Consider the following 15,550-nt stretch of genomic DNA (forward strand, 5'->3'; position numbering starts at 1 on the left):
GCGGCGGCGGCCTCTACGCCCTGGTCCGGGCCGCGAGCGGTAGAGGGCGCCGCCGGACGCCGCAATCGCTCGGGCGGGTCGCTTCTGTCGGCTGGGGATGGTCGGAGGCCGCCTCAGCTGAGAGCCTTATCAGCGCCCAGCAGAAGCAGGAGGGGCCGGGCTGGGCCCCGTTTAGGCGGGCCGCGCTCTATGGGGCAGCGCCGGCGGCGCAGCCTGTGAGGAGGCGCCGCTTTGCTCTCTCCCGCCGGGCGCCGCAGCAAGGAAGCAGCAACAGCAAGCAGCCGCCACCTCCGCGCGGCCCCCGGCCATTTGCTCCATGGCAGGCTTGCTTCCCCGCCTCCCTCTGCTGCTGCTGTGGCGCCAGCAGCGGCGCCGGCGCCTGCATTGCTGGCCCTGGACTCCGGCTCCTCTCAGAGGCGCGGCGGCGGCCGGTGGCGGCGGCGGGTGGGCCGCGTCGCCCTCGGCGGGCAGGTGGCAGGACGCTGCTGTTCCTTCGCCCGGCTCCCTGCACTCGGCTCCCAGCTCCGCCGCGTCCTCGTGGGCGGCCTCGGCGGGGACCTCACGGAAGAAGGCGGGCGATCCCCCGGGAGCCGCGCTTCCCCCGGCTGCCGGGCCCGCCGCCGAGGTCTCGGACGCCAAGAGGCTCCTGGCCTTGGCGTATCCCGAGCGCTGGAGACTGACAGGTACCTCCTCTTCCTCTGCCGCCCCGGGACCGTCTCCCTGCTCGCCTCCCGGAGGGCTCTGGGGCGCCAAGGGCGCTCCTTGCTACTACCATGCCCTGCCAGGCTTCGTTGGCTCTTCCTTTTCTCTCTGTTTTCTCTTTTTCTCCCACTTCATTGGCCTCCACCCACTAAATGGCTGAGAGTTGAGAAAATGCTTTCCCCCCCCCATGAGGTCGTTCTCTTCTACCCCCCTGGTTGCACCTTTGCTGCACCCCACAAATGCCCACCATAAAGAACTGACTCTATGCAGCTTTTTATCTCTCCCAAACGCCGGACTTCTGGCGCTTAATCTTTCTTCCCCGCTCCACAGGTCCTACAGTTATGTTCTCTTTCCCTTTCTGACGCATCCACAAGGATGTGGTGGTAAATTTTGATGTGCAAGAGCTCATCGTGACAACCCCTCTAGCCATGCACCCAGGGAGAGTCCAGAAATGCAGGAAGCTGGGTCGATCCACTTCTTTATTAGCTGGCCATCCTACAACAGTGAGCTGTCCTCATTCTCTTTCTTCCACCATGGCTGCATATGCATGATGCCTTTAGAGCGCATGCAAAGCACGGTCTGTTCCTCAAAGGTTCCAGATGCTGTAGTTTGGGACGCTTTGCAAAGGGAGGTGGGGAACTCTGAGGGTTAAACGACAGTGCTCAGTATTGCTTGAGGGAAAGAATGTGTTTTGAAGATGCTTTAAAAGTATAGTGTGCCATGGGATGAACATCTGAATACAGTACTGCATTACTTTTAGTGGAACATACTTCTGTGTGTCCATATTCTGTTCCAAGTGGTGATGCAAAAGTGCATGCTACAAAAATTGGATCAATGCAGAAGTTTTGCCATGCATTACAGGTGGGCAATGTACTATGCAATATGCTGTAGGAAGGCAGAGAATGTCGGCCTTGTTGTCTAGGCAGCGTCATTGTATTGCCTCTCCCCACCTTCAGTGTGAGCAGCACTGGATTTAGGGTGGTGCGGGCAGTTCCCCAGCACAGGGTGCCAAGCCGAGGGGGACAATAGCAGCAGCAACAACAACAACCACCTATATTTATACGGGTACCTACTCAAAATTGAGGGGGCACAAAATGTTGTCCTTGTTCAGGGTGCCATATTACCAAAGTCTGGCCATGAGTGTCAGTGCAACGTAATATTGTGTAGCCTGAGTGATTATATCGTGCAGTGACATGTTGTTACATGTTATCCTGGACTGGTTGTGGTCCATCAGGGTTAACTATGAGGAAACCCTTTCGAAGGCCACTTTATCTTAATTTATATCTGCTGTACAGATTCCCTTTAAATTAGGCACTGTGAAATGCACCTGATGTTAGGCTGATGTCTCATATAAGTATTTCACAAAGTATCCATGTTTATTGTGGATAGAATGCTTCTGAGTACTAGTTTTTGGAAACTCCAGGAGATGGGAGGCCACAGTGAGAACAGGATGCTAGATTAGATGAACAATTGGTCTGATCCAACAGGGCACTTCTTATGTTATTAATACTAAGAATTCTCCAGTTAGACTGCTAAAATATAAGAAGCTGAAGTATTTTATAAAATGTTAATTTTATAATCCTTGCATCATTTCCCCCCCATTTATTAAACGGCTTATATTTTCCCCTAGCTGCTGTTGGCTTTCTGACAGTTTCCAGTGTCATCACAATGTCTGCCCCTTTTTTCTTGGGGAAAGTAATTGATGTCATCTACACAAATCCCACTGGTGAACTTGCTGACAACCTAACCAACCTCTGTGCCTTGCTGAGTGGAATATTTTTATGTGGTGCTGCTGCCAATGCAATCCGTGTCTACCTCATGCAGATTGCAGGTAATTGGAATGAATACCTAAAATGATCTTCTGGTATATGGAACAAGTGGCTGAAAGAAGCTCCAGACTAATAGTTGCATATTTAAAAGCCAGTGGTTAGGGATGGTGGGAGTTGTAAGCCACAAACATTTGGAGGGCCACAGATTCCCCACCCTTTGGTCTCTGGGTTCCTTTCATATTATATGAACTGAAAATGTATATGCTCCAGGGTATGAAAACAGCTGTTGGACAGCATCCAGTCTGGAAGCCTGCTACCCTCCACTGGAAGGGGTTAGGAACAGTCAGAGGTCTCCCTCCCCTGGGTTCATCCAAGCCAGCCCAAAGGATTGGTGGTTTGGAAGCAGCCAATGTAAGGCCCCCAAACAGGGCATTGTAGGGTGGAAGCAGAGCAGGGCCATTGATGGATCCACAGACTTTCTCTTGGTGCCAATAAAGGTTTTGCCCAACCCAACTACAGTATAGGTTTTGGAGATTTCCCCCTGTGTGGGTCAGTAGAACTACCTTTGCTTTTCACAATGTACAGTACTCTGAAATGCACAATTAAATTTCTTTGGAACATTGTAATGGTATGAATTGCCTTTCTCTGCCTAAAGATAAGCTTCTTCTCCTAAGTTATGCAGAAACTACTCCATCTTCTAAATGAATATTAATTTTTGATCCAAATATTTAACAGTAGCAAACAATACAACCCATATCCTCCATTCTCCCTATATGCACACACACAAGCACACCATTCTGTCCAAGCACATTTTCTTCTCATTATACAAGATCTGTTGCAAAATGACTTGCAATTAGTGAAGTTGCTAATTTGTTTTTTATATGTGAAATCTTTTCAGTGAATTGTCATACTTCTTGACCCTCCTAGGACAAAGAATTGTGAAACGGCTGAGAGCAACAATGTTTTCCTCTCTCTTGAAACAAGAAGTAGCTTTTTTTGACAAAACCAGCACTGGAGAGCTGATTAATCGCTTATCTTCAGACACTGCACTCTTGGGTCGTTCAGTCACCGAAAACCTTTCTGATGGGCTAAGAGCTGGCGCTCAGGCTTCAGTTGCAGTTGGGATGATGGTATGTGCCTCTTGTTTATTTCTCTGTCTCTCTGTTTATTTCTCTGTCTCTCTGTGTGTGTATTCTGCCGGCTCAGAGTGTTTAGGATGAGGTTGCAAAGATCAGGAGTCCACCTGTGAAGCTGTTTTCTTTGATACAGGACACATATACTGTACTAAGAATGGCTTTAAATATATCTGGTGATATATTTTTTTGTTTGTTAGGTAATTCTACCTTCTATTGTGACTTGTGATGCAAATGGATCATACAACTTGGGTGGGGTTTGAGTCATTTGTCTGTAGTGAGTGATAACAGTGCAGTATGGCTCCAAATGTATCCCTGAACAGCAGGGATTGAAATATTTCCCTTCAGTTGTTCCCCATCTTGCTCGTGAATAATCTATATTTCTTTTTGGAGTGGACAGAATTCATTTGTTGCTGTAGTAGAGTGCAGTTAAATGGGGGGGGGGAATGTTAAAAGGAAATCTCATTGTGTTAACATGTCTTTAATTTATAGATTTAGCAGAGTCTATTTAACTGTACTAAAATATTGATTCAAGGTTACTTCTTTTCCTTCTAGTTTTTTGTGTCTCCCAAACTTGCCACATTTGTTCTGAGTGTGGTGCCACCTCTGGCTTTTGTGGCTGTTATTTACGGAAGATATTTACGAAAACTGACTAGAATGACACAGGATTCCCTTGCAGAATCAACACAGGTCAGTTACGACATGTTAAAATAAAAATACTGAAAGTTAGTGTTGAGGTTATATCACTCTGAACTTTGCCATTATCCAGTCATTTCCCACTAGTTCTCTGATAAAGGTTCAGTTAAGGAAAATGAGGTAACATCAGGCATGGATTGTGGAAGGATTGCAACAGGGATGTTGCAAGCTTTCTATTCCCCTTTTCAACTGAGAGTGAAGTCCTTTTTTCTTATTATGGGATACAACAGTTTTCTATGTAAATTTTCTTTGTAGGTGTCATGGTAGGGTTTGTGTATATTGCCTCGTAACAACAAGGTTAAGAAAATGAAAGCCTGCACCAACATTTTGTGTGGGTGGATCTGCACTGAGCTTGTGTTGTTGGCCTGTTTCAGATGCCATGTTAAACTATAGTTGAAAATAAAGGATGGCTTAATAAGAACAAGCAGCATGCTGGTGAATACTGCTCAGTAGTGCCTGCTTGGCTCATTTGACACCTATACTCGTGGCTTGTTTGGAGAGAAACTATCAGTGCTGGTTCACACATAATGCAAAACCAGCCTCTGGTTTGCTTCCTTTGTGGGATGGCAAAGACAGAAGCAGGGGAGGAGCAAAGCAGACACTATTGAGCAGGGGGCATCAGCTCACTGCTTGTTCTTGTTAACCTATTTTAAACTACAGCTTAATATGAACTAGGCCATTGTATAACTGCCCTCTGTGGCCTGTGCTACAGTGCTTTTTTCCCCAGCCCCATGTGGTACTGGGGCTTAGCCTTAGCTCCCTTTTACACAGGAACACAAAGAGGCAAAAGTTCAGGTATGTCTTTTAAACCATGGCATCACATGTGAAATACTTCTAGCATACGTCTAGTACCTTAGTCTAGTACTTAAAAGCAATTAGAGCAATGGTTCCCAACCTTTTTTTGGCCATGCCCCACCTAAGCATCTCTAAAATCCTGATGCATCCCCGCCCCCACGACATAGAATTCTTATTATTCAAAAAGTGAACTTCTATTCATGTGGAGGAAGTCTAAAAGGCCATTCACTGTTAATAACTCATTATTGAATTGCCCCCCTTAAAAATCAAATTGCCCCCCTGTGGGGCGTGTAGCTCATGTTGGGAACCACGGAATTAGAGGGATCACATTTACTATTATTTTGGTTGGGGGCACTTGAAATTCAAGCCTCCTGGTTTATATCTATATATATTTTAAATGTTAACTGCAGTTAGCAGAAGAACGGATTGGAAATTTGAGAACAGTTCGAGCTTTTGGGCAAGAATTGAAAGAAATGGAGAAATACAGGAGCAAAGTTGACCATGTGTTACAGTTAGCCAAAAAGGAAGCGTTGGCTCGAGCAGGATTCTTTGGAGCAGTAAGTATATGAAGAAGGTGAGGAATCCACAATGTTTCTGTAATGTCTCTGGGTTTCTCTTGAATATTTATACTGCTGCTTTGATATAGGCACCTTCATTCTCAGATTTTCCATCTGTAAATAGCGTATCACAACACCCATACAGAAAATTATTTGCACATCTAGCTGGGAGTTGCACCTCAGGCCATGTGTCACTTTTTTTGTTTTGTTCTGTTCTGTTTACAGAAGCTTTCCTTGTTAGCAGTAACTGTGACCAAGGCACTTTTTGGAGACCTCGGCCACTAACTGCTCCAGAGAATTTCCAATCTATCCTGATTTTAATAGGAACATTGGTGGGGGGAGAGTGGATATCAGAGCTCATTCAGTGGAAATTCAAGATATATACTGCATGAGTATGGCAGCATTTCCCCTTTAAACTACCTTTCTGCCTGTTGTGAGCTTCCTTGCTCGTGTAATGTAAACAGGGGCTACAGATATACAGTATTTCCTAAGAAAATTGGTTGAAGACATTTACATGGTTTATGTTTTCCTATCTGATAAGAGAAGACGTAGTCCCAGGGTGGGTAGAGCAGGCAATGGATTGGATCATAAGAAACTGCCTTGTGAGCCAGACAATTGGTCCATCTAACTCTGTGCTTCCTGCACTGACTGGCAGCAGCTCTCCAGGATTTCAGGCAGGAGCTTTTCTGAGGCTTGTCAGGAGACATGTTGGACCTTTTCTGTGCAAGGTAGATGCTCTGCCACTGATCTGTGGTCTCACCAACAGGTCCCAACAACCTCAAGCAGAATAGACCTAGGACTGCAGCGGGGGGGGGGACGGGGACAGGGAATCCTTTGCATGAATGGAAGTGCCTTCTGCCAGCACAGGGGCTCCTTTGGCTCAAAGTTAATATTTATTTGGCTTTCTTTGGAGACCTTCTGAAAAGTTTGGAAGTACTGAAGATAATAGTTGCATTCCTAAAGATGCACTCCAAACGTAATAGACTTCATGTACTGAATGTTGCGTGTCCAATTGATTCTCTTAGAAGAAAGTGATGAAAGAATTTATGTCTTCACTTTTTTAATTTTGGCAATATGGGTACCGTAGATGCTCCCCCCAAAAAAATACAATAAATGACTTTAAGATTTTAGATAAATGTTCTCAAACATGAGAGAATTTTAGAAGATGCCGCTATGAAGGTTTGGATTATCTTGGAAGATACGTTACTTTTTCTTTTTCAGACTGGGCTATCTGGGAATTTGATTGTGCTCTCTGTTCTGTACAAAGGAGGATTACTGATGGGCAGTGCCCACATGACTATTGGTGAACTGTCTTCTTTCTTAATGTACGCCTTCTGGGTTGGCATAAGCATTGGAGGTATGGATCATAAAATATATGCTTAAAAATGAGTTAGAAATACTATAGGCAAGCTTCAGTTTAGAAGTAGAGACATGATAAGTGTTTATAAAATCATTCATGGTGTTAAGGAAGTGGGTAAAAAATAGTGTTTATCCCTCACCATACCAGAACTTGGGGTTATCCAATGGAACTTATTGGCAGGAAATTCAAGAAAGACAAAGGAAAGCACTTATTTCCATAACACACAAGTAATTTATGGAATTTTGCTGCCACAGAACTTGGTGATGGCCACCAGTTGAGACAAATCCATGGAGAATGTGTCTGTCAAAGACTACTAGTCATGTTAACTATATGCAACCTCCATGATCAGACAGAGTATGTTATGAAAAACCAACTGTTGGGGAATAGCAAGAATTGCTCTCACGTCCTGCTAGATGGACGCTCAGCCTGATCCAGCAGGGTGATTCTTTTGAAAAGTCCTTTAAAGTATTCTTTAAAGTATACTTTACTTAAAAGGAAAACATAGTTTTCCAGTGCTGGTGTACCATATTCAAAAGACAGGGAAAGGCAGTGCCCTTGCAGAATGACTGCTCTCTGCCAAAAACACCCTAGTCTTAAGATTTCGATTTTATTTAAGTGTACTGTACATGCTAGCTATTTAAAATCTCCTGTTTAGAAGCAGGTTGGCAGAGTTTATTCTGTCAAACATGCAAAACTTGTTTTTCAGGCTGAGCAGCCATGAAGCAGTTAGAATAAGGATTCAGGCATGGAGGTTATGCCACTCTATTTCAAGACAAACTACCTGTCCTACATGTTCCTGTTTGTACATAACAATACTTTTTCTTGTTTAGGTTTAAGCTCTTTCTATTCTGAGCTTATGAAAGGATTAGGTGCAGGAGGGCGTCTGTGGGAACTTATGGATCGAAAGCCACAACTTCCTTTTAATGGTAGGTTCTCTGTTTCATAAATGTTTAAGCTGTGGTGTGAGCTCTCTAACCCGGAACACGATCTTACAGCTGAAGTTCCCATCAGGGCTGGTTTTCAGGCATATATATAGATGACCCGCGGGTCTCTTGCAACTCTATAATTCTTTGACTTGCCCAGGGATGTTGCTGATTACCTCTAGCCTGACTCTGTATGCTCCTTTTTCCCTTGGTGTGTTTGTTCCATTTAGTGGGGGACTGAAATTCCCTCCACATTTTTTCAGAGCTATTTGAACCCCACCTCTAAAAAAAGGGTGGGTTTTCAGTTGCTTTCAGGGAGAGGCAAGAGCAATTCCTGCAAATGTATTAATATGTGTGAGTTTTTCTTACTCTAAGACAAGGTGTCTGTGGTTTGTCTTCTGTGTTTCACACTTTTAAAAAAAGCCTTACTGGCTTCTGACTGCAGCCTGCAAAACTCCTAAATTTTCTAGCCATGTTTTCTCTTCCTGCCTGTGCCACATCCCCATAGAAACAACACTATGTGTTTCCATAGGGATCTGGCACAGATGGGAAGGGGATATACTATAGGAAAACATGCAAAAGTCTTGCCAACTGTGATCAGTGAGACCCTTTTCAAAAAGGTAAAAAAACAGAAAATCCTTAGCTATGTTGTGTTTATAGTAAGGGAAGCCACCCACACACGAAATTTGAAGGCATTTTCCTCACCCATGCCTTATGTATATATTGTCTCTCATCCCTCCAAATATATGAGAAGAATGAACCAAACATATCAGCCCAGCTCTTCTGTTCCTATTGTGTGACCCATTCTCTGTCTTTGGTGCTGCTTTGGGAGAAAGTGGGAATAACTACCTAGTCCAGCTAGGCCATAAGCAGAATAAGCCACTGGGGATTTTTAGAATGTGCAAATGCTAAGGTACTTAATTCTCAGAAAGAACACAGCTAAGGCTCATGCCCAATTCCTCTGATCAGTCTGGTCCAGGTTGCCTTATAGATAACATTTTAAAATGAGCAAATCTGTAGAACTCTTAAGAAGAATCACAGTAGATAACCTGTGCCCCTTATTTTGATTTTTTTGATGGCGCGACTGAATGTAATGCACATAGCTGCATCTTACTTGGACAAATTTTGGGTTCCTCTTCAGTCATAAATGTGTTTATATTACTGCAATTTTAATTGTTGTTGGTTTTTTTTTTTAGAGGGAATGGTATTAAACCAGGATGCTTTCAAAGGTGCTCTGGAGTTCAGAAATATCCAGTTTGCATATCCAGCACGTCCAGAAGCATTGGTTTTTCAGGACTTTACCCTTAGCATCCCATCGGGCTCTGTGATGGCATTGGTTGGCCCAAGTGGCTCTGGCAAATCAACTGTTGTCTCTCTCCTGCTTAGGCTTTATGATCCAATCTCAGGTAAGAATGAGGATGTACTAGGTCAGCAATTGTGTTGGATGCAGTTTTGCATTCAGAATAGAATGCAAAAATGCTGGCTTCCTGTTCACAATGTGCAGAATTTGCTTTGCTTCAGCAAGGTGGCCGCCTCCTGGGTCTTCAGACTATTACAAATTATTAAGATCCAGAGCAACCTTATCCAAGTCTTCCAAAGCATAGGCAAATAAATGTGATTTTAGTAGGTGACAGGAGGAGACTGTTCCAGTCAGGATATAATTGCCAAGGCCATGCATACAGTAACCTGTGCCACTTAACCATTCCCTCTGCTATTTTTCTCATTCTGCTGAGCCTCCTATTTCTCCCTCTGTTCCTAGAATATTATCTAACAACCATCTCTTCTTCAAGGAAGCATCACTGTCGATGGTGTTGATGTTCGTCAGTTAAATCCACTCTGGTTCAGGAATAGAATCGGAACAGTAAGTCAGGTAAGAAGAGAAGCAGTGATTCTTTGTATATTTATCTTAATTCTTGCACTCCTTGTGAAAGGAAGATTCTTATTGCAATGCTCCATTCGAAGCTTTGGGCAAAAGTTTGAGAACACTTCCTTCTGTATTACTATAGAATATAGGAATACTTCCTTCTATATTCCTATAGAGGGAATAGATCCACTGCTGTACAAAATGTTTAACCACTGCAATTGGTAGCAAATATTAAGACTTCGGATATAAAAAAAAATCTCATAATAATGTTGTATTTTACACGTTAGGAACCAGTTCTTTTCTCATGCTCTATTGCTGAAAACATTGCCTATGGTGCAGAGGACCCTTCTACAGTAACTACTGAAGAAATTGAGAGAGTTGCTGAGATAGCAAATGCTGCTAGTTTTATCCAAAACTTTCCAAACGGATTCCACACTTTAGTGGGGGAGAAAGGTGTTCTTCTTTCAGGTATGACTTCAAACTTTTCAAAATGCATTGTGTAATATAAGTGCTTTTAAAATATAATTTAAATGTTGTTAATATCCCAAGGAGGAGCAAAGAGGCCATGATCTCCTCTCCATGGGTCCACACGCTTACACATTTGCACTGACTGATAATTTGGCTTAGCGTGACAAACCAGGCCACTGTCTGTACTTTATGCATTCTATTTCTCTCTGACCTGACTGTTTACAAGTCTCCCTTTATCCAACCTGCAACTTAGGATAGCACTATATTATAAACAAAAAAATAAATTATTATTACAGCAGGATAGCTTGGTTGGTTAGACCATAGTGCTGAGAATGCCAAGGTTGCAGGTTCAAGCACCTTAAAGGACAGCTGAATATTCCTGCAATGCAGGGGGTTGGACTAGATGATCCTCAGGGTCCCTTCCAACTCTATGATTCTATGATTCACTTACATTAAATGATGGAGTCAACCCTAGTCCCCAAAACTTATGCTTTTATAAATTTGTTAATCTCTAAGGCAGTGATGGCCAAACTTGGCCCTCCAGCTGTTTTGGAACTACAACTCATCCCTAGCTAACAGGACCAGTGGTCAGGGATGATGGGAATCATAGTCCCAAAACAGCTGGAGGGCCAAGTTTGGCCATCACTGCTCTAAGGCATGGGTAGACAAGCTAAGGCCCGGGGGCCGGATCTGGTCCAATCATCTTCTAAATCTGGCCAGAGGATGGTCCAGGAATCAGCGTGTTTTTACATGAGTAGAATGTGTGATTTTATTTAAAATGCATCTCTGGGTTATTTGTGGAATTCGTTCATCCCCCCTCCTTCAAAATATAGTCTGACCCCCCACAAGGTCTGAGGGACAGTGGACCGGCCCCCTGCTGAAAAAGTTTGTTGACCCCTGTTCTAAGGTGTCACAAGACTGTTGTTTTTGCTGCAACTCACTCATACACCTACTTCTCTGGAAAGCTTTAAAATGTAGTTCTTCTTGCAGAATTAGTGGAGAGCAATTAATCCTCCTTCGTTTAACTAAGAATTTTCATAGAGAAAAAAAACAGGAAAAAATATATTTTAATGTTACATTTTTTAACAGGTGGGCAGAAGCAACGGATTGCAATTGCTCGAGCTCTTCTCAAGGTAAGACAGAAACCAATTGGCTTTTCTCATATCCATATCTTGAAAGAACAGGGGAAAACATATGTGTCAAATAGACTTTTATTAACTGAGGTAGCAGGAATAGGAAATGTGTTACAGTTGTGGCATTATATGATGCTTACTATAGAGTCAAATTGTCCGGCACTACTTTTCCATCTGAAACCTGCTCTACAGGTTTGTCTGGAATAGATTGCTCTTCCAGGTGCAACATTTTTGCTCTGGGAAGGTAGTAATTTTGATTAAGGTGTCAAAGGTGTAGTACCTTTGCTTAGCACTTTAAGAGGGTTAGCTTGCAGGTTACTTTAGAATAATGTAAAATGCCTTCCTGTTTGTTGGTAATAGCTCTTAATTTAGTTAGATACAAACTCCAGTCTCTACATAAAAATTTTAAAAAAGTTTGAGGAAAGGACTTTTATAGCAGAATCTTTTTTTTCTAGTGTGTGATAAAACATTTTTGTTGTTTTAGTACTGAGTACTGAGGACACGGGTGGCGCTGTGGGTTAAACCACGGAGCCTAGGACTTGCCGATCAGAAGGTCGGCGGTTCGAATCCCCGTGACGGGGTGAGCTCCCGTTGCTCGGTCCCAGCTCCTGTCAACCTAGCAGTTCAAAAGCACCGCAAAGTGCAAGTAGATAAATAGGGACCGCTCCCCAGCGGGAAGGTAAACGGCGTTTCCGTGTGCTGCTCTGGCTCGCCAGAAGCGGCTTAGTCACGCTGGCCACGTGACCCGGAAGCTGTCTGCGGACAAGCGCCGGCTCCCGGCCTATAGAGCGAGATGAGCGCGCAACCCCAGAGTCGATCACGACTGGACCTGATGGTCAGGGGTACCTTTACCTTTTAATAATACATTGCCATTTTTGCAATTGTGCTTTAGAGGAATCTTCATAATCTAGTAGTGCATATTAAAAGCTACCATGTTTACTCCAGTTCATCCTTATATGTAAATATGTATTGTTTATGTCAGCTCCCCAAGGAATTTCAAATTTTTGCATAGAATTACATTGGCATGCTGCTCTTCTGAATGTGTTTGCTTCTTCCCTATATTCTTCATGTAATTGAAGCAGCAAACTTAACTGCTTCATATCTATGCTTATGTAGCAATTCCACCAGAAACCAGTGAAAAGTTCATTGTTAATAAAGGTGATCTCATAGTTGCTTTCCACTTGTATAGAGGAACAGAGAACTGGAGTATTCTCCGTAATGTTCCAGTTATTTTTCCAATGTATGTACATTAATGCAACCTTCAACTAAAAAAAACTGTCAAAGTAAAACCAAGTTCGTTTTGTTCTGTAGAATCCAAAAATTCTTCTTCTTGATGAAGCAACGAGGTAAGTAAAACATTTCCCCCCAGAAGTGATCATTTCTTCTCTACTACTGACCTTTTAATACTTCTATACTACTCACCTTATGCCAGAGCAAGCCATGTATTTTTCTTCAAAGCAGTTTGGAAGGAACTGTAACTTGATGTTTCCAACAGTTTCTGACTACATCTGTGGAATGCTTCAGCAAGTCCAGGCCAGGAGATCACAAAAATCAGTGCAGGATAAGCTGTGCTCATTTGTACAATGAGAGAAGCTGTCTTTCTTTCTGGGACACTTCCTTCTTTCCTACTGGGAACCTCCCATTTAGATGTGCTCCTTGCGTTTTGAAACTTGATTAAAAATAAATTTGATTAAAAATGAACATGTTTAATTAAATTTCAGTAGGAACTGATCTGTCAAAAGGTGCTGTGTGTTGCTGAAGACAAAATGGTTTAAGATTATCTTTTCCAATAAATAATGGGATATTATTTTGTCCACAGAATGCGGACTTTGTGAAATAACAACATTTTAAGCGTATTTGTAGCAGATTTTTAAATGAAATGAAAGCAAGCTGGTTAGACAACTAGTCTGCCCTAAAATAATAGCCCTCAGAGTGTAGTAGGGGAATATATCACATCTTTTCCCTTTAATCTATTCCTGAATTAGTGCTTTGGATGCTGAGAATGAATATCTTGTCCAAGAAGCACTAGATCGGCTCATGGAAGGGAGAACTGTCCTCATTATTGCTCATCGTCTGTCCACCATTCAGAATGCTAATTCTGTTGCAGTTCTTGACCAAGGTAGAATTATTGAGTGTGGAAAGCACGAAACACTGCTTGCAAACCCAGATGGACTTTTCAGCAAACTAATGAAGAAACAGTCTTTTATCCAGTCTCCTGAAAGTTTTGCATTAAATGTGAAATCCTGAAAGAAAAATATTTTTTAAAATTATGAAAGAGTATGGAAATGTATCACATTTCCAAGAATTTTAAATTATGTTTCAGTTTATGTACAATAAATGTTATATATATTTTTTCAGCGTGTTTCAAATATTTTAAAACTTGATTGTGCTAATCTTTTTATTCAGAACTACTAACTGTATTCTGAAGATACCCAATACTGAGCTGTTTTCAGGTTGTAATTTCTTTGTATTTTGACTGATGACTATCATATGGATGTTCATTGGTTTTAAGTTATGGCATTGGTTTTAAGTTTTAAGTTGGAAATTAAAACTACATTTAGTTCTGAATTTTTTTAAAGTTATGGGGTTATGGGGTTGGAAACAGAGATCCATTCACTGAACACCGTGGATCAGAGCAGAGGGAAAGTTTCACCAGTTCCCTGTTCCCACCATTGACCCTTGCACCCTCCAAATTTTTTCCGGAGAGTTGGAGGACCGTCTGGTACAGCATAAGATGTGGCACAGGAAGCTGAAGGGGGAATCATAGAAAGACATTTAGTAAAAAAGCTGCTACTAGTTGGGCTGGAAGACAGAGACCTATGACAGAGATGGGGGACTTGTGGCATTCCATATGTTCTTGGACTAAAACTACTGTCATCCCTAGCCATTGGTCATCCTGGCTAGAACTGATAGGGGTCAAAAGCCCAAGAAAATGGGGAAGGCAGAAATTCCATCCTGACCTGTTCAGGCTTTTTTAAATATTTGCCCTACTGACAGGATTTAGACATGTTCTTCAGTGTATCTAAAACTTTCACTCTTCCCAATTGGATAATTTTTATTATTATTAAATCCTGCGGCTAGTAACCGATTAAGAATACAGAACCTTCCTCTGTCTTCAATTCTGTCCTGATGCCAACAGGACACTGGATGACATTTTAAACTGCCTTTGTAATCTCTCCTCCACTTTAAGATTATACCCTAAAAAGCATTCTGTCACTTGTTTAAAAAGCAGAACAAGCAGCATTTAAAACCCAGTATACACTATCTGTTCCAAAGTGCCCCACCCCCATAAAAAAAATTCAAAATAGTCCAGGGCAGGGAAGCATTCACCTGGCACCAAAAAAGTCCGGGGTGGGAAGAGTATTCACTTGGCCCAAAAGTATCTTAATGTAGGCTCATTTCATATAAGGCAGCTTCATTTGTTCATATGTTTATAAAGAGATGTTTAAGTCACACAGAATAAAACTGTATAAATAAATAAAACCAGTTTACTGTGCATGGGATTTCAGTCATAGCCACTTTACTATTACCCACCATCTATTATATTGAATCAAAACTGGAAATGTGTCATGAAATATAAAATGGGTATAACTTAGCAAACATGTTTATGCTTAGGTGTGTGTTAAATATTGGAAACTTTCATGAGGAAAACTATATTTACTCAGTTGTAAACCTTATTGAATTCAATGAGGCTTATTCCCAGGTAAATGGGATTAGGCTTGCAGCCTTAGATTGTCAGAGTAAAGAGAACAAAATTAATAATACTATGCAGTCTAAAAACTACAAAAAACAAACAAACACAAAAGCATAGGAATTGACTTCTTTGATTTTTAACTGTATTTATTATTAAAATACTAGTAAATAGTCCTTTTTCTAACTTTGCAAATTTTATCAGATTACATAAAATTGTATACATCATACACTGGTGAAACATAATTGAAATGTCAGTTAAGTCACTTCTTGGTTTAGAACTTAATGCATTGGTGCATATTTCAACTTCTGAAACGAAGCATTTTTAACAAACCTTTAGTCTAATGTAAGATCCTTTGACAAACTTCTACGTAATATTGAAAGTGAATTCCACCGCAGCTTTGTAGAATAGCTTGTAAGTAAGTGTATTTGGAACTGCTGCCTTTCTGATCAGCTACAC

The 15,550-nt window shown here is 42.0% G+C and overlaps 1 protein-coding gene across 2 annotated transcripts; it reads left to right on the forward strand.

Moving 5' to 3' along the window:
• Positions 1–108: 108 nt before the first annotated feature.
• Positions 109–13,752, forward strand: ABCB10 (ATP binding cassette subfamily B member 10). 2 transcript variants are annotated; one of them, XM_053382500.1, is made up of 13 exons: positions 109–683; positions 2,333–2,533; positions 3,399–3,601; positions 4,160–4,294; positions 5,506–5,652; positions 6,874–7,009; positions 7,843–7,938; positions 9,132–9,341; positions 9,726–9,805; positions 10,087–10,267; positions 11,357–11,400; positions 12,712–12,746; positions 13,386–13,752. In XM_053382500.1, exons 1-13 carry the CDS (start codon positions 317–319, stop codon positions 13,645–13,647), a joined length of 2,097 nt encoding a protein of 698 aa, XP_053238475.1. In that variant the 5' UTR covers positions 109–316; the 3' UTR covers positions 13,648–13,752. The 2 variants fall into 2 exon arrangements, with proteins under 2 accessions (XP_053238475.1, XP_053238476.1); XM_053382501.1 differs by lacking the exon at positions 109–683 and adding an exon at positions 760–1,205.
• Positions 13,753–15,550: the final 1,798 nt, after the last annotated feature.

Source organism: Podarcis raffonei, chromosome 3, assembly GCF_027172205.1.
Source record: "Podarcis raffonei isolate rPodRaf1 chromosome 3, rPodRaf1.pri, whole genome shotgun sequence".
Taxonomy (NCBI): Eukaryota; Metazoa; Chordata; class Lepidosauria; order Squamata; family Lacertidae; genus Podarcis; species Podarcis raffonei.

Bases quoted from the DNA above. Each gene is read 5' to 3' on its own strand.
- ABCB10 (XM_053382500.1), top strand. From the start codon at position 317: ATGGCAGGCTTGCTTCCCCGCCTCCCTCTGCTGCTGCTGTGGCGCCAG. The intron at 4,295-5,505 runs GTCAGTTACGAC...TGTTAACTGCAG, and splicing joins CCCTTGCAGAATCAACACAG to TTAGCAGAAGAACGGATTGG. The intron at 12,747-13,385 runs GTAAGTAAAACA...TTCCTGAATTAG, and splicing joins CTTCTTGATGAAGCAACGAG to TGCTTTGGATGCTGAGAATG.